This window comes from Capra hircus, chromosome 3, assembly GCF_001704415.2.
Source record: "Capra hircus breed San Clemente chromosome 3, ASM170441v1, whole genome shotgun sequence".
In the NCBI taxonomy this organism is placed as follows: domain Eukaryota; kingdom Metazoa; phylum Chordata; class Mammalia; order Artiodactyla; family Bovidae; genus Capra; species Capra hircus.
In genome coordinates, this window is record NC_030810.1 from 108,648,044 (window position 1) to 108,673,750 (window position 25,707).

General features: G+C 38.6%; 2 protein-coding genes across 2 annotated transcripts; both read right to left on the minus strand.

Moving 5' to 3' along the window:
• LOC102174522 (olfactory receptor 6P1) lies at positions 439-1,392 on the minus strand. The gene has a single exon (XM_005677270.2). The coding sequence runs from the start codon at positions 1,390-1,392 to the stop codon at positions 439-441; it is 954 nt and encodes a 317-aa protein (XP_005677327.2).
• Positions 18,785-19,756, minus strand: LOC102188549 (olfactory receptor 10X1-like). Its single transcript, XM_005677312.2, has one exon. It carries the CDS (start codon positions 19,754-19,756, stop codon positions 18,785-18,787), a length of 972 nt encoding a protein of 323 aa, XP_005677369.1.

Genomic DNA, 25,707 nt, shown 5'->3' on the forward strand with positions numbered 1-25,707 from the left:
CCATGGACTACAGTACACCAGGCTCATCTGTCCATTGGATTTTCAAGGCAAGAACACTGGAGTGGGTTGCCATGCTCTCCTCTAGAGTATCTTACCTACCCAGGGATCAAACCCACATCTCTTATGTCTCCTGGATTGGCAGGTGGGCTCTTTACCACTAGGCAAACAATGCATACTCTATGAGGTTTTCCATAGATTTTTCTGAGAATATCCATTTAAACAACCCCCCAGAGATTCTATAACCATTTTAATCATAGTTTGGAAACTCTTGTATATGATCAATGATTCATAATTTTTTGTTTGTATCAAGAAGTTTCCTGACACTATTTAAAGAAGCAGGGTGATAACTGATATTTTGGTCCTGTTAAGTCTATTTTATGATTCTTTAATATGTCACTATTAGGATACTGTTCATTTTTTGTCAGGTTTTATTGTACATCAATCTGGGATATCCCTGGAATAGGGGCACCTACGCAGCACTGTCTTTCTGAGGGCATCCTTTACTTCCTTGTTCCTCAGGCAGTAAATGGCTGGATTGAGAAATGGTACAATGACAGTATAGAGCACAGATATGACCTTGTTGTGGTTGAAGATGTACATGGCCTGGGGCCGTGCATAGGTAAAGAGAGTGGAAGAGTAGTAGATAACAACCACTGCCAGGTGAGAGGCACATGTGGAAAAGGCTTTGTGACGTCCCTGGGCAGTAGGAATCTTCAGGATAGTGGCAATTATGGCAGCATATGATGAAACCACAGCCATTAGAGGGAGCAGAATCATCACCAGGGCCAAGAGGAAGTCTACTAGTTCTGCTTGTTTCTTGTTAGAGCAGGTGAGGTTAAGTAGTGGAGAGATATCACAGAAAAAGTGGTTGATGATATTGGATCCACAGTATGACAATCTGGAAATGAAAAGAAGCTTCATCATGGAGCTGAAGAAGCCACTACCCCAAGAGGAAGCAGCAAGACGAGTGGCCATACTGAAGGGCATGAGACTAGGATAACGGAGAGGTTCACAGATGGCCAGGTAGCGGTCATAGGCCATGACTGCCAACAGGACACATTCGGTGCAAGCTAAGGCAATGAAGAAATAGAGTTGGGTCATACAACCTACATAGGAGACTCTATGCTCCTGGGTAAGAAATGCCCCCAAGAGTCGGGGAACAGTGACATTGATATACCATAGCTCCAGGAAGGAGAGATGGCCAAGGAAAAAGTACATTGGACGATGAAGACTTGGAGTGAGCCAGATGGTGGAAACAATGAGTGCATTCTCCAACAATGTCAACAAAAAAATTACAAGGAAGAGTACAAAGAGGAGCAGCTGAAGGGGTGGGGAGGTAGGGAAGTCCACGAGAACAAACTCTACTATGCCGTCTCCACTCAAATTTCTCATGATCTCTGTCCACTTGATTGCCTGAAAAAGTAACAGGAAGAGCAAGATGTTGAAAGACAAATAGATCAAACTGCTGACATCCCCAGATTACAACCTTTTGAAGATACTCAACAGTATATTATCAATTATTCCTACATCATTTTGTTCCATCCCTTTCCTGTATCACCTCCCACCTCCAGGGAAAAACTCAAAGACTTGAGGATTGTGCTCAATAACTTAGCAATTATAACAACACTGAGTATTTGATAAATGTTTGCTGAGTGATTTCAAAACAAGTCTTAGTATTTCAGTATTTGTTTTCTTATTTATGATAGGTTCTTTTTTTACTTTCTACAAACTCCTAACCCTCACAGAATATTTACTCAATACTTGTTTATGGAATGGATAAAAGAAAGAATGATAGCAAGATGGAGCTTGAGGGCTTATCTCTCAAGGGAAATTGAACAAAGAAGTAGCTCAGGGACATTATTTGAGCTACAGTTCAAGGCAGTATTGGAGAAGAGTGGTGGGTTTAGGAACTGTTTTTTCACAGTTGGAGAAATAATTGAGTATAAAAGAGAAAATGGAATTCCGTACCAGAAAAAGGAGCAATTTTTTTTCATTCATTTTGCAAGTTTTTTAGGTATATTTTCTGTGCTAGAATTATACTGTCTCATTCCTAGGTGATGGGTTGAAAATGGACCACAAAAAGCTATCCATGTCCTAATTCCTGGAACCTGTAAATATGACATCTGTGACAAAGTCTTTGTAAATGTGGTTAAATTAAAGATATTGACATAGGAGATTATCCTGGATCATCCTAAGAAAACTTAAATGCAATTTCAAGGGTCCTTATAACAGAGAGGCAGAGGCAAATTTGAAATGGATGCACAGAGGAGAAGGCAATATGAAGATGGAAAATAGAGAGTTTTGAAGATTCCAACCTTGACAACTGCAATGATGTGGCCATGAAACAAAGAATGCCAGCAGTGCCAGGGACAAAGGAGCTAAAGAATAGACTTTTTGCTAGTGTCTTGTGGGAAGTATGTCCCTGCCAATACCTTGAATTTGGCCATGTGGCATTGATTTCAGAATTCTTGCCTCCAGAACTGTAAGAGCATACATTTCTATTGTTTTAAGCCAGCTAATTTGCGGTAATTTGTACAACAGTCACAGAAAACAGATGCTGCTCATAAGGCATGAAAGTGAAAGAGGCATTCCTATGCCTCCTAGTCATCCATCTGTGCTTTTCCAGTCTCCTATCAAAATTGCCAGTAACCTGGCATTCGAGACTGGATCACATGTTAGATGTCATCAAGCATTTTCATTTTTTGTGTAACTTAAGCACTTGTAAAGGCAAAGGAGAAAAGGAAAGATATATCCATCTGAATGCAGAGCTCCAAAGACTAGCAAGGAGATATAAGAAAGCCTTCCTAAGTGATCAATGTGAAGAAATAGAGGAAAATGATACAATGGGAAAGAATAGAGACAACTTCAAGAAAATTAGAGATACCAAGGGAACATTTCATGCAAAGATGGGTGAAATAAAGAACAGAAAAGGCATGGACCTAACAGAGGCAGAAGATATTAAGAAGAGATGGCATGAATGCACAAAAGAATTATACAAAAAAGATCCTCATGATCCAGATAACCATGATGATGTGATCACTCACCTAGAGGCAGACATCCTGTGAATGTCTGGAGTGTGAAGTCAAGTGGGCCTTATGAAGCTTCACTACAAACAAAGCTAGTGGAGGTGATGGAATTTCAGCTGAGCTATTTCAAATCCTAAAAGATGATGCTGTAAAAGTGCTGCACTCAATATGCCAGAAAATTTGGGAAAAAAGCAATGGCCACAGGACTGGAAAAGGTCAGTTTTCATTCCAATCCAAAAGAAAAGAAATGTCAAAGAATATTCAAATTAACACACAATTGCACTCATCTCACATGCTAGCAAAGTAATGCTCAACATTCTCCAAGCGAGCCTTCAATAATGGTACGTGGACCGAGAACTTCCAGGTGTTCAAACTGGATTTAGAAAAGGCAGAAGAATGAAAGATTAAATTGACAACATCCATTGGATCATGGAAAAAGGAAGAGAGTTCCAGAAAAACATCTATTTCTGCTTTATTGACTACATCAAAGCCTTTGACTGTGTGGATCACAATAAACTGTGGAAAATTCTGAAAAAGATGGGAATATCAGACCACCTGACCAACCTCTTGAGAAATATATATGCAGGTCAGGAAGCAACATATAGAACCAGACATGGAACAATAGATTGGTTCCAAATAGGAAAAGGAGTACATCAAGGCTGTGTATTGTCACCCTGCTTACTTAACTTATATGCAGAGTACATCATGCAAAATGCCAGGCTGGATATAGCACAAGCTGAAATCAAGATTGCCAGGAGAAATATCAATAACCTCAGATATGCAGATGACACTGCTCTCATAGCAGAAACTGAAGAAGAACTATAGAGCCTCTTGATGAAAGTGAAAGAGAAGAGTGAAAAAATTGGCTTAAAGTTCAACACTCAGAAAACTAAGATCATGGCATCCAGTCTCATCACTTCATGGCAAATAAATGGGGAAATAGTGGAAACAGTGACAGACTATTTATCTGGGCTCCAAAATCACTGCAGATAGTGACTGCAGCCATGAAATTAAAAGATGCTTACTCCATGGAAGGAAAGTTATGACCAACTTAGCATATTAAAAAGCAGAGACATTACTTTGCCAACAAAGGTCCATCTAGTCAAGGCTATGGTTTTTCCAGTAGTCGTATATGGATGTAAGAGTTGGATTGTAAAGAGAGCTGAGTGCAAAGAATACGTGCTTTTGAACTGTGGTGTTCGAGAAGACTCTTGAGAGTTCCTTGGACTGCAAGGAGATCCAACCAGTCCATCCTAAAGGAAACCAGTCCTGAATATTCATTGGAAGGACTGATGCTGAAGCTGAAACTCCAATACTTTGACCACCTGATGCAAAAAGCTGACTCATTGGAAAAGACCCTGATGCTGGGAAAGATTGAAGGTTGGAGGAGAAGGGGATGACAGAGGATGAAATGGTTGGATGGCATCGCTGACTCAATGGACATGAGTTTGAGTAAACTCCAGGAGTTGGTGATGGATTGGGAGGCCTGGCATGCTGCAGTCCACGGGGTCTCAGAATTGGACATGACTGAGTGACTGAAGTGAATTGAATATATTTTTAAATTTCAAGACTTTTGATTTCACTTTCTACTTACATATTTTTTTTAGTTTGTTTGTTTCCTATACCCTTGAAACTGTAAGAAGATTTTTTCTTGTTGTTATATAACTGTTTTATAACTATAAAAAGATTTCCTCCTGTTGTTATATAATTTCACAAATCAATAAAAATATAATGTTTTTAAAGTAATACTTACAAATTTATTGACATATTAATAATAATTTAAATTGTATTTTTTTTGCAGTTGTGGTATGCATTCATGCAATACTTATTACCATAATGTGAAAATTGTCAGCATCAAATCCAATCTTACTTTTTATTTTGGAGATATAAACACTGAAAAACTAATTTACACAATTAAATAACATTCATATGCCAAAGCTCAGGGAATGGAATTTGTTTTATTATAGTAAAAACACTAAATTATTTTAAATTTCTATTAGTAGATCTATTATCAAAATTGTCTTTTGACCTATTAGTTGACAACTCATTTAGCTTCTATTTTAATTGTGTTGAAAGGAACATAATGGAAATCATGAATTGCACACAGATGTGCTATCCAGTCATTCATGTTCATATCAGTGACATTGGCATTGATAAACTTTCATTGTGGGGCACTTCCACTGAGTAAAATTCAGTTATGCAAAGATAAGGTTTTGAAAGGAAAGTGTGAAAGGGGAAGAAATACTTTCTCAAGCAAATACATTTTAAGCAGAGCTGACTGTGGAGTTGAAGATCAGGGAATGATTCCCTTGGAACAATTCATGTCTGGATCTTGGAATATTTTTTGCATCTTCTAGTGCACAATGACCCAGGTTTGGAAAACTGATCTAATGTGTTAGAAACTTTTGACTCAGGGATAAAGAATCTGCCTGCAATGCAGAAGACACAGGAGGCATGGGTTTTATCCGTGAGTCAGGAAGATCCCTTGGAGGAAGAAATGGCAACCCACTCCAGTATGCTTGCCTGGGAAATCACAAAGACGGAGGAGCCTGGTGGGCTACAGTCCAGAGGGTGGCAAAGAGGAGGATATGACTGAGCCACTAAGCACACATGTAATTTTCCAAGAGAGTCTGGAGAGGTGGGAAGTTTGGGAACTGGATAAGAAGGAAGTAAAACATGCCTTGGGGCTAGATGATGATCCAATATGGGAAAAATTAAAAAATGGTGACTGGAAACGCCCAAGAGCTATGGTAAGGGAATTCAGAAACTGAAGTAAACTGAGTAATGACAAAGTCTGAATATGGACCTCTCTTCACACTTCTATTCTCAGTAGCTAGAGCAGTGCCTAGGAAATAGTTGTTGTTGTTCCGTCACTCAGTAGTGTCCAACTCTTTGAGATCCCATGGACAGCAACACAGCAGGCTTCCCTGTCCTTCACCATCTCCCGGAGCTTACTCCAACTCATATCCATCGAGTTGGTGATGCCATCCAACCATCTCATCCTCTGTCGTCCCCTTCTCCTCATGCCTTCAATCTTTCCCAGCATCAGAGTCTTTTCTAATGAGTTGGCTCTTCACATCAGGTGGCCAAATTATTGGAACTTCAGTTTCAGCATCAGTCTTTCCTTTAGTATTGACTGTTTTGATCTCTTTGCTGTCTAAGGGACTCTCAAGAGTCTTCTCCAACACCACAGTTCAAAAGCATCAATAGACACTCAAAAATATTAGTGGAATGAGTTTGTCTTGATTTGTATAATCTTGAATAAGATTTGTATCTCAATGATACAAGATTTGTATCATTCAGATACAAATTTTATAAATTATACAAATGGAATGCAAACTACAGTTCTTGTTAGTTGCAGCACTGCATGAAATTTGGTTGAAGCTCCAATTTGCCCCAGGAGCAATCCTGAGGGACAGAGGAGAGTTGCTAGAAAATGGGGTGGAGAATGGGAAGCACTCTGGGAAATTGTCATCTGGTTCAGAAGCTTTTTCCTTTTTTATTTATTTATTTCTTCTGAAGCCTGTCTTGTTCTGCAGACCACAGGAGCTTAAATAGTCTGCTGGTTCAAATGCGAACCTGAAGAAGGGTACCTTTTGCCCAGAGGTGCCCATGACCCTAACTCCTGACCACTCCTCAGTATTACTTTACATCATAATCTTCATAGCATTCTAGCTCAGTTATTGAAAATTGAATACTATTTGCTACTCTGACTGCATTGCTATTACCAAGGATTTTCTTCTCTAGCCATTGCAACTCTGGCCACTAATCCTGGCCAGATATTGTCTCTGCTCATTTTCTATACCCTGTTCCAATCTGCCTTCTCTACCCACAGTATTCAGATCCCCCAGATAACTATAACTATATCAATGTAATACATGCTCTTAACTCCTGTGTTATTTGCCCACCTCCCCCACCATTTTTCTATGTACTCTAACTTCTGGGCAACGTGTTTTCTCCCTTGTCATTCTTGGAGAAACACTTTATTGACACTTCAGGATTTTTATGGCATCAGGGTAGCATTCTACCAGCACGACAGCACAGGGCAGATGAACCTGAAGCTTCAGCAATCACACAGAGGTGAGCTGTTTAAACACACTTCTCGTTTGACAGCTTAGGTTCCAAAAAATAATTAGTGAGGAAGAGTTCTAAGATTTTTTTTCACTAAACTTCCTGTTAGAAACAAGAGCAGCTCTTTATCCGTAGGTCCTCTCAGGACTAAATTATATGGATGGTATCATACAATTCATCATTTGTTTACTGTCAAATGCTCCCTTTCGTGATTACCTTCTCTTCCACATCTATCAACCACTTGTCTTATTTAGTCCTCCAATCACATCAAAGTTCTTTAAGACACCACTCTGTTTTCTACTTCTGGTCCTTTGCATGCGATAAACATTATAAATATCAATTCTTTAATGACGACTTTGTCCAGTAGACCACTCACATCTGTTGCTGTGACTATGACTCTATTAACAGATGTATGGAGCATTTATGTAGTTTCCTGGATTCCTCCTCCTCAAGAACAGGAAAAACTCACTTCTTTATCCTCACTAAGTGCTTTACATATCATATGCAACCAATAATTTATAATTTGGGAAAATTAAGGTTCCTCTTCTATTTCAAAGGTAGGAGGCTTAAACTGTTTTTTACATTTATCACAGAGATGCTGTTACTGCTGGTCATAGTATCTGTCATTCCTAAATCATTGGCTTATATGACAATTAAAGAGACAATATAGGTGAGAATGATTTGGCCAGAATGTCAAATGTCCTCAATATTTTTTAAAAAGTAGTGATTTTATAGGTCTGTAGAATTGAAATCCACAGTTTTCCTCAGCTGGATGGGGTAACTCGGATCACCTCAAATGTCTATTTATGCCAGCATAATTTCTTTGATTTCTGTCTGACTTTTACTTCATGCTGCTGCTGCTGCTAAGTCATTTCAGTCGTGTCCGACTGTGTGCGACCCCATAGACGCAGCCCGCTAGGCTCCCCTGTCCCTGGGATTCTCCAGGCAAGAACACTGGAGTGGATTGCCATTTCCTTCTCCAATGCATGAAAGGGAAAAGGGAAAGTGAAGTCGCTCAGTCGTGTCCGACTCCTAGCGACCCCATGGACTGCAGCCTACCAGGCTCCTCCGTCCATGGGATTTTCCAGACAAGAGTACTGGAGTGGGGTGCCATTGCCTTCTCTGGACTTCTACTTCATAGATCTTGCATAAATGAAGCTGAACAATAAATTGTCTGACTCCTAATGGTGTTCTTCAGGAAGCTACATATATGTTTGCCCAGAGACAAATTGGGCAGAGACCTATACACAGGTATATCTCATTTTCAGAGTAAATCAAATCTATTTTGTGTTCTTTGATGTCTTTCTTTGATCATCACAAATTGAATACTCATAACTCAGTTAGCAAAGACCTTGGTGAATCAATAACTGAGAGTCCTGATTTCTGTCTGGAATCACTATCATGACTATCATAGTCTGTGTCCATATGGAATTCAGAGAAGACATAAAAATAAAATTGATTAGTGTGTTCAAGGTACTTAGTACTTTTTATATGCTGGCTTAATCCTCATAAGAGCCCAGTGAGTTTAAGCACTTTGTTCTCTATAAACGGCAGAAAGATGAGTGACTTTTTTTTTCAAGATCATACATCTAGAAAATTGTGGAGCTGGGGTAAAGTCAGATGATCTGTTCATGGATATTTGGAAACAAAACACGTTATCTTATATACCTTCCATGGAAATTGGTAGATGTTCATAAGTACAGTATACAGCCAGATAAACTCACTCCTTCTGGTTGAAAAAAAGTGCTTTGTTTTGCCATGTTATGTTGCATTGTGTTTGAGCTCATCTGTGCATGACAGTAAAATTCAACCAGAAGTTCTTTAAAATCTCATTTAAATTTGGGACATATAGATATGGACTGAAAGTAGTAGGTACGGCTTTGGACCTGGTCTTAGGGCAAGGAGTGCTACTTTATGAATACATACAAAATTGATGTCTGACTGTCCTACTATCAATTTCTGCTCTCTGGATCCCCCTTTCCATACACAGTTTCCTATTTTTTCTATCATATTCAAGATCTCCGACATTTCTCCACTATGTAGCTTAAGAACATTCTTACATTTGTGAAGATTTCAAAGGTATACTTCTCAGGCACCAAATCCTTAATAATAAATATTCAGAGATGAGTAAAAGAACAGGGTACTAGGCATGAGCTGCTTGGACAACTAAGCTTTTTGAGATTTTTAAGCCAATTGAACATCTGAAGAAACGAAGAGATTTCTCAGGATTACGAGGAATCAGAAAACCAAAGGGAACTAAGGAAGGATCTGAGGGTATCTAGCCTGAGTAAGGAGAAGGCGATGGCACCCCACTCCAGTACTCTTGCCTGGAAAATCCCATGGATGGTGGAGCCTGGTAGGCTGCAGTCCATGGGGTCGCTAAGAGCTGGACACGACTGAAGTGACAGCAACAGCAGCAGCAGCTTGAGTAAAGATAATATCCTCATAGTTTTATCTTTTTCTCTTCTGATTGCTAGTCCTCTGCATTCACTCAAATACCCATCTTAGAGTGTTTATCAGTAAATTAGTTACCCTTCTCTGTCAAGCAGGGGTGGGCAGCCCCAGCCACTCTTCAATAAAGTTGATGTTTCATGCTGGTCTCTGAGTAATGTGTGGCATGACAGGAAAAAGGTTTGGCAGATGGCTTAAGATGGGATACTTCTTAAGTAAGCAGGAGCAGCAGTAGATAGCCCTTATAATCACATCTTTAGAATACAGTCCCTTAGGAATTATTGTCATGGTAATTTACCTCTCCCTAAGAAGACTATCTCCAAGTCACCTCAGGGACCATTTGTTCAAGGAAATCCATGATACGATGAAAGAACACAATCTGGAGGGACATAACTCTGGAGGAATGCAGGATAAAGTCCTTGAGTTCATTGCCAGAGTGTCATCTGTGTAGTACTTCTACAAATTCTATTTTCAGAGGTGCTAGAGAGGTTATTTGTCTGCATACTAGATAGATATAAAGCTAACCCAAATCTAAAATTCTGTTAAGGAAATTACAAAATAAAGTAAGCGAGTTAAGGATTAATTCTGGCAATCTCTCTAAGCTATTAAATGTTGAGAAAATATTATTTGTCAAACTCTGTCCACTTTTGCATTTATATAACTTGTCTGTATGTGTGAAGGAGAGATTCTCTATTTCCCATGCTTAGGTCTACAGGCTCCAAAGAGGAAAGCATTCTTTTTTTTTTTTTTTTAATTTTTTAAATTTTAAAATCTTTAATTCTTACATGCGTTCCCAAACATGAACCCCCCTCCCACCTCCCTCCCCACAACATCTCTCTGGGTCATCCCCATGCACCAGCCCCAAGCATGCTGCACCCTGCGTCAGACATGGACTGGCAATTCAATTCTTACATGATAGTATACATGTTAGAATTCCCATTCTCCCAAATCATCCCACCCTCTCCCTCTCCCTCTGAGTCCAAAAGTCCATTATACACATCTGTGTCTTTTTTCCTGTCTTGCATACAGGGTCATCATTGCCATCTTCCTAAATTCCATATATATGTGTTAGTATACTGTATTGGTGTTTTTCTTTCTGGCTTACTTCACTCTGTATAATTGGCTCCAGTTTCATCCATCTCATCAGAACTGATTCAAATGAATTCTTTTTAACGGCTGAGTAATACTCCATTGTGTATATTTGCCCCCTTTCATACTCTTTTTTGAATAGAACTGGGCTTAGAGAGCATATAGGAAGACCTCAGGATAATTAGATGAAGGTATGCAGAGGAGTAATTTCAGATTCATGATTCCTGGTACAAACCTGAATCTGTTGAAAATACATTTTTTTTTTCCTTCTGTCATAAATCGGGGTGTCCTGACTGCCATTCATGTCCTGTCAGTCCCTTTGCTTCCCGGTCTACTAGAACTGTCCCAAATGAGGTAGATTATTTCCTATCATTTCAGTTCAGTTCAGTCGCTCAGTCGTGTCTGACTCTGCGACTCCATGAATTGCAGCATACCAGGCCTCCCAGTCCATCACCAACTCCTGGAGCCCACCCAAACTCATGTCCATTGAGTCAGTGATGCCATCCAACCATCTCATCTTCTGTCATCCTTTTCTTCTCCTCCCCTCAATCTTTACCAGTGTCAGGGTCTTTCCAGATGAGTCAGCTCTTTGGATCAGGTGGCCAAAGGTATGTGTTAATCTCTTTATCACTGGAAATGTTCAAAGAGAGGCCAAAAGCATCCTGTTTAGAATGCAATATTGGTGAGTGAACCCACCTAATAAGTAATTTTTACTCCTCTCTGTAATGAAGTTTGTTGTTATTGCAAAATGGTGGTTTAGTCACTGAGTGATGTACGACTCTTGTGACCCCATGGACTGTAGCCTGCCAGGTTCTTCTGTCCATGGGATTTTCCTGGCAAGGATATTGGAGTGGGTTACCATTTTCTTCTCCAGGGGATCTTCCCAACTCAGGGATTGGACCTGGGTCTCCTGCATTGCAGCCAGATTCTTTACTGATTGAGCTATGAGGGAAGCAAAATAATAGGGCTTTAAACAGTCTTTACAACAGATTAAATGATGCTATAAGGTGTATTTCTGAGTTTCAGCTTGAAGGAGTGAGGAGATGCTAACTCTTAGAAAACACAAAAAGAGAAATAACATAAGAAAATCAGTGATGCATTCAGTCTTAACACACTAAGCGCAAAAAAAGAGGCAGGTATATACAGTAATAAGTTAGAAATGTTGGCCTAGGTTTTGCCAATCTTTATAAATTTTTAAGTACTAAAAAATGGTAAATATAACAAGTAAATTTGACAGATATAATGAGAAAATCAGATATTATAAAAAGAGAGAAAGATGAACAAGAGCTTGAAAATGGCCGTTGGTAGACCGGAGAAGTAAAAAGATCAAAAGTTGGCTAAGAAAAGAATCACGAGAACAGTTTTCTTGAGGGGAAGGGGTATATAGCTTCAGAAAGGAGAGGGAGATGAGAAAAACGAGAAAGTACCTTAGTAATCAAGTGAAGCAGAAAGGAGTGCTTTTATACTTTTTCCAGTGGATGTTGGAAAATATATACAATTGTCATTCACTGGACACTTTGCTTAAGTTTTAAGAAAAATCTCATTTAATTATCTTCACACAGTGTAGCTACAGTCTCAATTACCAAGTCCCTTAAAGTGGTTGAAATGAGACAGAATTTATTTCTCTCTTATATAACACCAGTGACAATCAGTTCACAGTAGGCAAGGCTGACACTGCAGCTTAGCATCACAAAGTTGTACAAGCCACAGAGTGGTTCTGCCATTCTCAAGACAAGGCTTCTATTTCAGAGTTCAAAGTACTGGTTTCCCATTCCTAGCCATCAAGAAAGCAGAAAGAGAGATGCTGCTCTTAAGGAAGACATGTAGACATGCACCCATTATTTCTTCTTACATATGATTGGAAAAACTTAGTTGCTTAGCTAATCCTGGATGCAAAAGAAGCTAAGAAATATTGTAACAATTATAATTAGCCACCTGGTATACCCATGTGCATGTAAATTTGGGGACTCATTGTTCAATTCTTTTGTTGTATTTGTCACCTTTGCCAAGAGCATGCTACAGTTGCATAATGAGAATGGTTATCTGGTAAAACAAACCATGCTAAATTGTTCTTCAAGAATATCTTGGCTACTTGTAAATCCATATAAATTTTAATATACTTCATCATTTTCAGATACAAAAAAGGAAACTATTAGAATTTCCATTGGGATTTTCTTGAAACAGATTTGTACGGAAAGAATGGGCATTTATACAACACTGAGTCTTTTAACCCATGAAACTATATATCTCATGATTTACATATTTTTAAAAAATTATTTTAGTAATTCTTTACAAATTTCTCTGTAGAGGCTTTGCCTTTTATTAATTTTATTCCAAGGGGTTTAATAGTTTTAAAGCTTTTACATATAGTATACACTTCTATATTACATTATAATTGTTAATTTAAGAAACTACAATTGATTTATGTTCATGTATCCAGCAGTATACTGATCATTAATTCTAATAATTTGCATGCAGTTTATTTTGGATTTTCTAACATACCATATCATAAAGAAATGACCCTTTGTCTTCCTTATAAAGCTAATGTATTTCATTTCTTTTCTTTTCTTACTGTACTGACAGTTTAGAATAACATAGAATAGAAGTGATGAGATAAGTTTTTCTTGTCTTGTTCTTAATTTAACCTGGACAGATTTAAGTATTTTACCATAAAGTAAAAAGTTTGATAATCATCATTAGTTTAAGGAATTTCTTTTAATTTCTATTACACTACAAGGTTTTTTCTCTATCACCTGAATGGATTTTAAATATTATCAAAAGATTTTTTGTACCAATTAATAATCTCATGATTAGTATTTTTTCTTCTGATACTTACACTGAATGATTTCTAAATGTGAAAACTTTACAATTCAGAACTAAATTGAACTTGAGTATATGTATTTGGTTGGTTTTATTTTACTTGAGATTTTTACATCTATGTTTCTGGGAGAGATTGCAAGATATAGTGTATGGTGTGGTGGTGGTTTAGTTGCAAAGTTGTGTCCAACTCTTGCAACTACGTGGACTGTAAACCATCAGGATCCATTGTCCATGGGATCTCTCAAGTGAGAACACTGGAGTGGGTTGCCATTTCCTTTTCCAGGGGATCAAATCTGGGTCTCCTGCATTGCATGTGGATTCCTTACTGACTGAGCCACCAGGGAAGCCCCAGTATATGGTTTATGCCAGGCCAAAAAAAAAAAAAAAAGGCTCAAGCTGGTTTTAGAAAAGACAGAGGAATCAGAGATCATATTGCCAGCATCTGCTGGATCATAGAAAAAGCAAGAGAGTTCCAGAAAAATATCTATTTCTGCTTTATTGACTATGCCAAAGCCTTTGAATGTGTGGATTACAGTAAACTGTGGAAAATTCTGAAAGAGATGGGAATACCAGACCACCTGACCTGCCTCTTGATAAATCTGTATGCAGGTCAGGAAGCAATGGTTAGAACTGGGCATGGAACAACTGACTGGTTCCAAATAGGAAAAGGAGTATGTCAAGGCTGTATATTGTCACCCGCTTATTTAACTGATATGCACAGTATATCATGAGAAACTCTGGGCTGGGAGAAGCGCAAACTGGAATCAAGATTGCAGGGAGAAATATCAATAACCTCAGATATGCAGATGACTTACGACTTATGGCAGAAAGTGAAGAGGAACTAAAGAACCTCTTGATGAAAGTGAAAGTAGAGAGTGAAAGAGTTGGCTTAAAGCTCAACATTCAGAAAACGAAGACCATGGCATCTGATCCCATCACTTCATGGGAAATAGATGGGGAAAGAGTGGAAACAGTGTCAGACTTTATTTTGAGGGGCTCCAAAATCAGATGCAGATGGTGACTACAGCCATGAAATTAAAAGACGCTTACTCCTTGGAAGGAAAGTTATGACCAACCTGGATAGCATATTTAAAAGCAGAGACATTACTTTGCCAACTAAGGTCCGTCGAGTCAAGGCTATGGGTTTTCCAGTGGTCATGTATGGATGTGATAGTTGGACTGTGAAAAAAGCTGAGTGCTGAAGAATTGATGCTTTTGGACTGAGTGTTGGAGAAGACTCTTGAGAGTCCCTTGGACCGCAAGGAGATCCAATCAGTCCATTCTGAAGGAGATCAGTCCTGGGTGTTCTTTAGAAGGACTGATGCTGAGGTTCTGAAACTCCAGTACTTTGGCCACCTCATGCGAAGAGTTGACTCACTGGAAAAGACCCTAATTCTGGGAGCGATTGGGGGCAGGAGGAGAAGGGGACGACAGAGGATGAGATGGCTGGATGGCATCACTGTCTCAATGGACATGGGTTTGGGTAGACTCCGGGAGATGGTGATGGACAGGGAGGCCCGGCATGCTCTGATTCATGAGGTTGCAAAGAATCGGACATGACTGAGTTACTGAACTGAACTGAACTGAGCCAAAAAAAAGAAAAAAAAATGAGTTGAGGGTGTTTATTCTTATCTATTCCATGTAATCTTTTTGTGCAGTTTGGAGCAATTTCCACATTAAGACTTTGGCAGAATCTATCAGTGACATTAAAGGGCCCAGATAATTAATGTGATAAGTATTGGGGCAGTTTGAACATGGGTTGGAAAATAATTTCCAGACACAGAGTATTTCAGTAAGGAATCAGTTTATTAAGAACAAAGAACAGAGATAATGTGGGCACTGTCAGTCCGTTGGGTCAACACCTCCTGATAGACCAAGGAAAGCTGACACTTTTTGTGGGTTAGTAGCCAATATACAGAGTACATCATGAGAAACGCTGGGAAGCACAAGCTGGAATCAAGATTGTCAGGAGAAATATCAATAACCTCAGATATGCAGATGATACCATCCTTATGGCAGAAAGTGAAGAGGAACTAAAAAGCCTCTTGATGAAAGTGAAAGAGGAGAGTGAAAAAGTTGGCTTAAAACTCAACATTCAGAAAACGAAGATCATGGCATCCGGTCCCATCACTTCATGGGAAATAGATGGGGAAACAGTAGAAACAGTGTCAGACTTTATTTTTTGGGGGCTTCAAAATCACTGCAGATGGTGACTGCAGTCATGAAATTAATAGACGCTTAATCCTTGGAAGAAAAGTTATGACCAGCCTAGACAGTATATTCAAAAGCAGAGACATTACTTTGCCAACAAAAGTCTGTCTAGTCAGGCCTATGGTTTTTACAGTGGTCACGTATTGAGAGTTGGACTGTGAAGAAACCTGAGCGCCAAAGGATTGATGCTTTTGAACTGTGGTGTTGGAGAAGACTCTTGAGAGTCCCTTGGACTGCAAGGAGATCCAACCAGTCCATTCTGAAGGAGATCAGCCCTGGGATTTCTTTGGAAGGAATGATGCTGAAGCTGAAACTCCAGTACTTTGGCCACCTCATGTGAAGAGTTGACTCATTGGAAAAGACTCTGATGTTGGGAGGGATTGGGGGCAGGAGGAGAAGGGGATGACAAAGGATGAGATGGCTGGATGGCATCACTGACTTGATGGACATGAGTCTGAGTGAACTCCAGGAGTTGGTGACAGACAGGGAGGCCTGGCATGCTGCGATTCATGGGCTCACAAATAGTCGGACATGACTGAGTGACTGAACTGAACTGAACTGAACTAAACCAATTTGGGGGCTTTCCTGATAGCTCACGGGGAAGGCAGTGGCACCCCACTCCAGTACTCTTGCCTGGAGAATCCCATGGATGGAGGAGCCTGGAGGGCTGCAGTACATGGGGTTGCAGAGAGTCAGACACGACTGAGCGACTTCACTTTCACTTTTCACTTTCATGATTTGGAGAAGGAAATGGCAACCCACTCCAGTGTTCTTCCCTGGAGAATCCCAGGGATGGCAGAGCCTGATGGGCTGCTGTCTATGGAGTCGCAGAGAGTTGGACAGGACTGAAGAGACTTAGCAGCCGCAGCAGAAGCTGATAGCTCAGTTGGTAAAGAATCCACCTGCAATGCAGGAGACCTTGGTTTGATTCCTGGATTGGGAAGATCCTCTTGAGACTGGACAGGCTACCCAGTATTCTTGGGCTTCCCAGGGGGCTCACCTGGTAAAGAATCCAACTGCAATGCCCATTTGTATAGCCTCATGGCAAAGAAAGTTCCTGCTGGGAGACTGTCATTAGGTGATTGATTAGGGGACTATTGGGTGACTACTGGGGTGGGCACTTTTGCTAATTTGGAGTCAGGAAGCCTGCTGTTGATGATGAGGGGGTCTTTTGGCAACATTTACAGAGACTGTTAGTCAGTTCCAGACATAACTTTGATTCTGGGCTCTACTTCTGTGACATTGATTGAAGGCCTTGCACCTGTGGCCTTAGCGCAGAACTTAACAAAAAATATTAATTGAAATTCATTTTCTTGAGAATTAAATAACTTTTTCTCCTTTATGTCAGCTTTAGCATGTATTTTATAGGATTTTTCCCATTTCATTCAAATTCTCAAATTATGTTATGAACATAACAATTTAAAGAATTATCTTGTCTTTGATGTCTGTATGACCTGAGAAACATTCAGATTTCCATTCTTAAGATTGTATCTCCTGTCTTTATTTCTTCATAAATTTCATCAAGGAATATTATTTTTCACAGTCTTTTTGTGCTTAGCTATTATTAAGTTTTAAAGGTGAATGCTTATCTTATAAATATTCAGCTTATGAACATTTTAAATGCTATATATTTTGAATGCTATGTATTTCTTCCAAGCACTGGAAAGCTGCATCCACAAGCTTTGACTTGTAGTATTTTTATTTCCTCCAGTTCATATATTTTTTCTAATATTCATGGGATTTCTTGATTGATTTACTTTTTGTTTAGAAATGTGTTTCTTGACTTCTAAACATTTAGATATTTTCTAGGTTTTAGTTTTTAGGAATGGAACAAAAGTGAGAGAAATACTACTAAAGCAATAACCACAAATGTAAAGGGTAAATATTCTGCCTGCATGTGTATTACAAAAATAGTCCCAGGGAAGAAAACAGTCATAGCAATAGATAACCTGAATTGGGGTAAGTGCATAATAATTTTCACCCATTATCTTACTTCACCCATTATCTTTTAACTTTATCCCATTATCTTTTTATATCCCATTATCTTTTTAACTTCACCCATTATCTTACTTCACCCATTATCTTTAGAACATCGCCATAAATAATGTAGATCAGAAACTATTCCAAAGCTTTTATATATTTTATATACACCAATCCTTAGTATAGTAATTGTATCCTTCATGAGAGGACATGTTAGCAGCAGAACTGAGAAAAGATTCAGAAATTTCTTAAGCTTGTATGTTGGGAATTTCACTAAGATTACTAAAAACCTCTCTGATATATAACCCATACGATATTTATTTTCTTCTAGGTAAAATAAGTGTTTGGTTCTGTGTATACCTTATTACCTTCATTACCTATAGTCTGCCAAAATTATTGAAAAACACTTTTTTGTTAAACCACTCAATATTGAGGCATTTTTTTTTTTAAGGTTAGCTGTTTAATGCCCTCTTCATAAAGAAAGTAGAGTTTATATTCAGCCTTTGATAGGTTCCCATAGACTTAGAACATATAGACTTTATTGTCCAATTTACTTATTTGAATCATTGTTCCAAAACATCCTGTGTAGTCAGAATCTAGTATCTAATTCCATCATTAGAAGGACACAATCGTGACTAGTTTGGCATGGAACTTAACAAATATATATGTACATATATATATGTACATATATATATATATTTATTTATTTATTTATTTATACTTGGTTGAAGATTTATACATACTATATCTCATATCAGAAATGGTTTAATTCTGAAGGAACAAATCAGTTTCTTACAATATAACCTAGAAAAATTCTTCAAATGGAACATCTCTAGCTCTCTTAAAGCATTTCTTAGTGAAATGGTCAAAGGTTTTGCTTTTTTCTTTCCATAATCTTGCTTCCCCCACTGCATCAAAAGTGAAGTGCACCCAGAGATTCATTAATAGAAGCCTAAAATCTGCAGGGACAGAGGATAGAAGTCATTGGACACCTTTCTTTCAGGCTAAGTGAGTGCTTGTCAAGGCATAGGTTCCAGACTCAGTCACTTGATCCCCATATGTCAACCTCTGGAAAAAGGTAAATGGTACAGATTTCACATGTCACAGGGTAAATGCCTTCTGACTTATGAGAACATTCAGTTATGTATGTTCTCATTATCTTCCATAATCCAAGATTGCTTATTCAAGAAATGTGTCTTTCCAAGGGCCTTTCTGAAAGCATTCTTCATGTCCTTATTCCTGAGGCTGAAAATGAGAGGGCTGAGGAAAGGAGTGATGACAGTGTAGGGAACTGCGATCACTGTGTCATCTCCCCCTGATGCTTCTGGCTTCAGATAAACAATAGATGCAAAACCAAAGTGGATGATGACCACTGTGAGGTGGGACGCACAGGTAGAAAAGGCCTTCTGCTTGCCCTCAGCTGAAGGGATCTTGAGAACAGTGGAAAGAATGAAAATGTAAGTGAGGATAATGAGCAGAAAGGTACCCATCAAGCCTGACACTGAGATTGCTGTTACAATGAATTCTGTGAGTTCACTGTCTAGACAGGACAGCCTCACAACAGCCCTCATGTGACAGAAGAAGTGTTTGACAAGGTTGGGACTGCAGAAAGAGCCCCTGAATATCAATGCAATCTCTGTCACAGAAATAAAGAAGCCAGCAGCCCAAGCAGAGACCACAAGCTTTCCACACACCATGTTTGTCATAAGCAAATGATATCTGAGAGGGTTGCAGATGGCCATGAAGCGATCATATCCCATCAAAGTGAGAATGATACAGTGAGTCCCACCAAGTCCCAAGAAGAAATACATCTGCAAGCCACAACCTATGACTGAAATGCTTCTTTTCTTGGCCAGGAGATCTGCCAGCATCCTGGGGATAATGGTCAGGGTGTAGCAGGTCTCAGAGAAAGAAAGCGCACTAAGGAAGAGGTACATGGGTGTGTGGAGACGTCTGTCCACCCAAGTAAGACTCATGATGGTCAGGTTACCTGTGAGGGTGAGAAGGTAGAGGCAAAAGAAAACCACAAAGAGGAATGTCTGTGCATGTGGGTAAACAGAAAAGCCAACAAGAATGAACTCTTTCAAGATTGTCTGATTGATCTTCATTGTTGAATTTTCTAAAATATGAAAGAAAGACAAATAAATATTAAAATTTTTATTATTCCTTGAAATGTTGGTTTAAATAGTGAAATTTACAATTTCTTTTAAAAAAATCATTTTATTTATTTATTTATGTTTGTCTGTGCTGGCTCTTCGTTTTTGTGCATGGGATTTTTTTAGTTGCAGCGAGCAGGGACGACTGTGTATTTGCATGCATGAACTTCTCATTGTGGTACCTTGTCTTGTTGTGGCATGCAGAATCTAGGGCATATGTTCAGTAGTTGTGGCACATGGGTTCATTTGCCCTGTGGCATATGGAATCTTCCTGGACCAGGGATCAAAGCATGTCTCCTGCATTGGCAGGTGGACTCCCAACTACTGGACCATCAGAGAAGTCCAAGTTTACAATTTCTGATAGATCATTTAGTTTGGCAATTCACCATGTGTATGTAGGTGATGTTTTTTTCCAATATATTATTTGTTTCTGTAAACAAATACTCATTACTTTTTATGGCTCTTTCTTGCCCTTATTAATGATTTTAGTGGTCCATAATATTAACAGGACAGAAAATATTCTAATTCATATCCAGATGAAGGAAATTCAGATGAATTTGGTGATTAAGCTTTGGATTTGACTCTAAACCCTGAAAAACCTATCAAGTAGTTAATAGACAGAGTCACTGTCTGACTCAGAAACTTCCTATGTATAATGTTGTCTATCTATCTAAGGGGTGAATGTCAATAGCTAACTTCCTAGCTGTTTTGGGACTATATTTGGACAATGACTTACAACTACAAGAGAATCCCAATGTCATTATCCCTTCTTGGAGAAATTGGTTAGGACCTGAAATCTTAAAGAAAAGTGAAGACCATGTCCTTCTGTTTATCTCTAAGTTAAGAATCCTTCTACCTGTAGAGCCATTTATAAGCTGAGATTCTTAAATTCTCAGAACTCTTTACAATAACTGTATAACAAAGGAAGTTTTATGGTTTGTACACTAAAATTACCTAGGTTCCCCAAAGGGAAAATATATTGACAGAAAAAGAATTTGTTTTAATAGCTCCATGGTGTAAACCCAAGCTTTTTCTAACTCACTACTTGCAGAACAGCCTGGTTTCACACAGTAGGCCATATTTCTTCCAAGACAGCGCCCCCCCCCCCACCAAATTTGTTTTCACAGACAGAGTTAAATCCAGAAGAATTTTGAAAATGCAAAGAATCAGTGATTCAAATTCAAAGTAGCCCCTTCCTTATCCAGTCTTTACCCAACTGTGTTGTAAATGACTACTTGGAGGAGAATCATCCTCAGTAGAATAGGAATATCAGAATCTCCTATTTTTGGCATATTCTGCGTGTTTGTGTTTGTGAAGGGGATGAGGGTACTCTACCTTACCCTCAGTTCTCTCTGAAGTTATTGCTAAATCAAACTGTCTCAAATTTAGCTTGGAATATGGATCCACTGACAAAATAATACACTATTATTTAAAGTCAAACAGAAATAGTAAATTTGAAGAAAATGTAGTGAATTGATCATGAAGAAAACAGTCAAACCATATCAAGATTGTTTCCTACCTTGTGTATTTTATCACAGCTCCAAAGCCAATTCAGTATCAATTATATTCTTATATGATAGTCTTGACATTGTTGGAAAAATGCTCTGTTCATAACTCAAAAAAGATAAATATCAACTTACTATGAACATCATTGGTCAAAGACTCCAGATTTTTTACTTCATCATTGCTAGTTTAGTGACACTGGGAAAGTTCCTGTACATTCCAGTTTCAAATCTCCCCACCTGGCAAGTAAAGAAAGAGGCCCTGACTATGCCCCTCAGCTTTCTATGGTTCCAGAGTTTCTGACACGAGGTGTGAAGTTAGGCCACATGAGCTGTGATCAGTTCTCAACACTCACTGTATTATAATGGCTTAGAGCTTTTCTTCCTAACACTTTAAAGACGTTATCTGCTAATCACCTGTTTGAAGTTCCTCAGCTCTAGAGGTTTGTTTCTGGTTAAGAGACCCTCAGGGATTTCTCTCTTCTTCATCAGAGAGAGGAAAAGAACTTTCTCACTTAACTTTGTAATTTGCTCTCATTAGTTACAGGGGTTTGTATAATATGTGACTTGTCTTCTGGGAGTCTCTGGGGATTTAAAACTTGCAGAGTCTATATTCTGCTCATAACCAAGGCTTCCTGCTACTCCCTTAGTTCTGTTTTGCTGAAGAGTGGAATAAACTGTATCCCTAATACTCATTCAGTTTGCTCTTCCCCTCACCATAAACACACTTTGTCCCTCTAGTCACAGAGTCCATTCCTGGTGTGAACAAAAAATATTGTCTGCCTTTTTTTTTTTTTTTTGCTAAATAAGGAATGTTTCTTGCCTTCAGATCATCAAGTCATGAACCACTGAATCTCACCCCACAAATGGTGCACCTTGACAGGAATTCAAAATGAAGAAATTTAGGATATTGGCCCTTGATAGTTAAGATGAATACCAAAGGAATAATTTCATTGATCTCAGGCTCTTACATCTTCCCATTTACAGAAAGACATTAAAATTGATTTCAGATGTCTGGGATTTCTTTGTGATTAGCAGTATCTTTTGATTTTTCAGCTACATTTTTTTTTCAGCAAAGCTTCTACATACTGGCTCCTCCCTTACCTCTTCAGAACAGTATCTAAAAACTATCTAAAAAGCTGTAAACCTGGCTATTATCCTCAGAAAGTTCACCAAAATAAGCATATTCTCAGTTTTTGGGTTGTGTATTTTTTTTCAGTCAACCCTGAGCATTTAAGAAAGGTTCACTGTATTTAAAGTGGGTGAATTATTCAGAAAAGTATGAGTAATAGTTTCTTCTTACAAGGATTAATATTTTGATGGAGGAGAGAAGATAGTACAGATGAAAAGGGGATTGCACTGTAGTGAGCTGAAGACCCAAACATTGAATAGACAAGATAGAGGAACTGGATCAAAGGTCAGAGAAGATGCCATGGAGAAGAAGTATTCTCTCTGCAAGAAAATAATAGGATTACAAGCAACTGTACCTTAAAAATTTAGACGATACTCTAAGGAGTAGGGGAACTGCAGTTCTGTTTTCATTTTTAGCCTAAAGTTGTGAGGAGATGCTAAATATTAGAAAATGTAGAAGGTTGTTTATCATGAGAAAATCAATAACAAGATCAGTCTTGACATATTAAGCTCAAAGAAGAGGCAGATATATGCAACAGAAATTTGAACTGTTGGCCTGGGTCTTATGTCTGTCTTCAGATGATGAAACTTGTAGTCATAAAAATTGATAAATATTATGAGGGCAGATTTGATAGATTTCACCTGAGAAACATAATCTGCCAAAACAGCAGAACATGAACAGGAAGAGCTTGAGAAATAGCCATTGGTGGACCAAAGAAAGAAAAGACCAAATGCTGGCCAAGAAAAGAATCAAAAGAGTACAGTGTTCTTGAGGGGGAAAGACTAGATGGTTTCAGAAAGGGAAGGGAGATGAGAAATGAAAGAGAGACATAGAGATAGAGAAAGAAATACTTATGTACTTCTCCCTGGGGATGGAGAAAAGTATTTCTAATTATCTTTTACTGAACACTTATAATTACTGGACACATTATGAAAAAGTTTATAAATATATCATTTAATTATCTAAACAATACAATGTAGCTAGAACTTTACTACCAAGACACCAAAATTAAAGTGGCTGAAATGAAGCAGTATACTGCTCTCTCATAAAAGTGCAATGACAAGCAGTTCATGATTAGTGGGGCTAGCAAGACAGTTAAACTTCACAAGGTTATACAAGTCACAGGTGGGAGAATAGGTTCTGCCATCTTCAAGTTACGGTTATCATTGCTGAGTCCAAAGCCGACTTTTAAAAAATTTCAGTTATTGTAATTTTCAAGTCCAGCATTTCATTTAGTTCTTTTTAAAAATGTATATTTATTCATATTCTGTATTTATCATTTCATGATGGCTTCCTTTATTTCTTTAATCATTAATTTTAGGTATCTGAAAATATTTTTAATGGCTACTTTGAATTTTCATCTTTTTTGTTAAAATATAGTTGATTTACAATGTTGTGTTAGATCCTTGCATAAAGTTATTCAGAGATATATATATATATATATTCATATAATTTACAACCAAGGGTTATTGCAAGATGTTGAATATAGTTCCCAGTGTTATACAGTAGGAACTTGTTGTTTATCATTTTATATATAGTAGTTTATATCTACTAATCCCAAACTCCTAATTTATCCTTCCCCCATTCCCCTTGGTAACCATAATTTTGTTAGTTTGTTTTCTTTGTCTCGGTGAACCTGTTTTTGTTTTGTAAATAAGATCATTTGAATTACATTTTGGATTCAACATTTAAGTGATATATGATACTTGTCTTATTCAATCTGATTTCAGTTCAGTTCAGTCACTCAGTCGTGACCGACTCTTTGCGACCCCATGATTTGCAGCACGCCAGGCCTCCCTGTCCATCACCAACTCCCGGAGTTCACTCAGACTCACGTCCATCGAGTCAGTGATGCCATCCAGCAATCTCCTCCTCTGTCGTCCCCTTCTACTCCTGCCCCAAATCCCTCCCAGCATCAGAGTCTTTTCCAATGAGTCAGCTCTTCGCATGAGGTGGTCAAAGTACTGGAGCTTCAGCTTTAGCATCATTTCTTCCAAAGAAATCCCAGGGTTGATCTCCTTCAGAATGGATTGGTTGGATCTCCTTGCTGTCCAAGGGACTCTCAAGAGTCTTCTCCAACACCACGTTCAAAAGCATCAATTCTTCAGCAGTCAGCCTTCTTCACAGTCCAAATCTCACATCCATACATGACCACTGGAAAAACCATAGCCTTGACTAGACGGATCTTAGCCGGCAAAGTAATGTCTCTGCTTTTGAATAGGCCATCTAGGTTGGTCATAACTTTTCTTCCAAAGAGTAAGCGTCTTTTAATTTCATGGCTGCAGTCACCATCTGCAGTGATTTTGGAGCCCCAAAAAATAAAGTCTGACACTGTTTCTACTCTTTCCCCATCTATTTCCCATGAAGTGATGGGACCAGATGCCATGATCTTCGTTTTCTGAATGTTGAGCTTTAAGCCAACTTTTTCACTCTCCTCTTTCACTTTCATCAAGAGGCTTTTTAGCTCCTCTTCACTTTCTACCATAAGGGTGGTGTCATCTGCATATCTGAGGTTATTGATATTTCTCCCGGCAATCTTGATTCCTGCTTGTGTTTCTTCCAGCCCAGCGTTTCTCATGATGTATTCTGCATATAAGTTAAATAAGCAGAGTGACCATATACAGCCTTGACGTACTCCTTTTCCTATTTGGAAATAGTCTGTTGTTCCATGTCCAGTTCTAACTGTTGCTTCCTGGACTGCATACAGATTTCTCAAGAGGCAGGTTAGGTGATCTGGTATTCCCATCTCTTTCAGAATTTTCCACAGTTTGTTGTGATTCACACAATAAATGATAGGATACCAAAAGAGGAACTCCCAAGGTCATTAGGTGCCCAATATGTTACTGGAGATCAGTGGAGAAATAACTCAAGAAAGAATGAAAGGATGGAGCCAAAGCAAAAACAATACCTAGCTCTGGATGTGACTGGTGATAGAAGCAAGGTCCGATGCTGTAAAGAGCAATATTGCATAGGAATCTGGAATGTCAGGTCCATGAATCAAGGCAAATTGGAAATGGTCAAACAAGAGATGGCAAGGGTGAACATCGACATTCTAGGATAAGTGAAATGGACTGGAATGGGTGAATTTAACTCAGAGGACCATTATATCTACTACTGCAGGCAGGAATCCCTCAGAAGAAGTGGAGTAGCCATAATGGTCAACAAAAGAGTCCGAATGCAATCCCCAAAATGACAGAATGATCTCTGTTCATCTCCAAGGCAAACCATTCAGTATCACAGTTATCCAAGTCTATGCCCCTACCAGTAAT

Bases quoted from the DNA above. Each gene is read 5' to 3' on its own strand.
- LOC102174522 (XM_005677270.2), bottom strand. From the start codon at position 1,392: ATGAGAAATTTGAGTGGAGACGGCATAGTAGAGTTTGTTCTCGTGGAC.
- LOC102188549 (XM_005677312.2), bottom strand. From the start codon at position 19,756: ATGAAGATCAATCAGACAATCTTGAAAGAGTTCATTCTTGTTGGCTTT.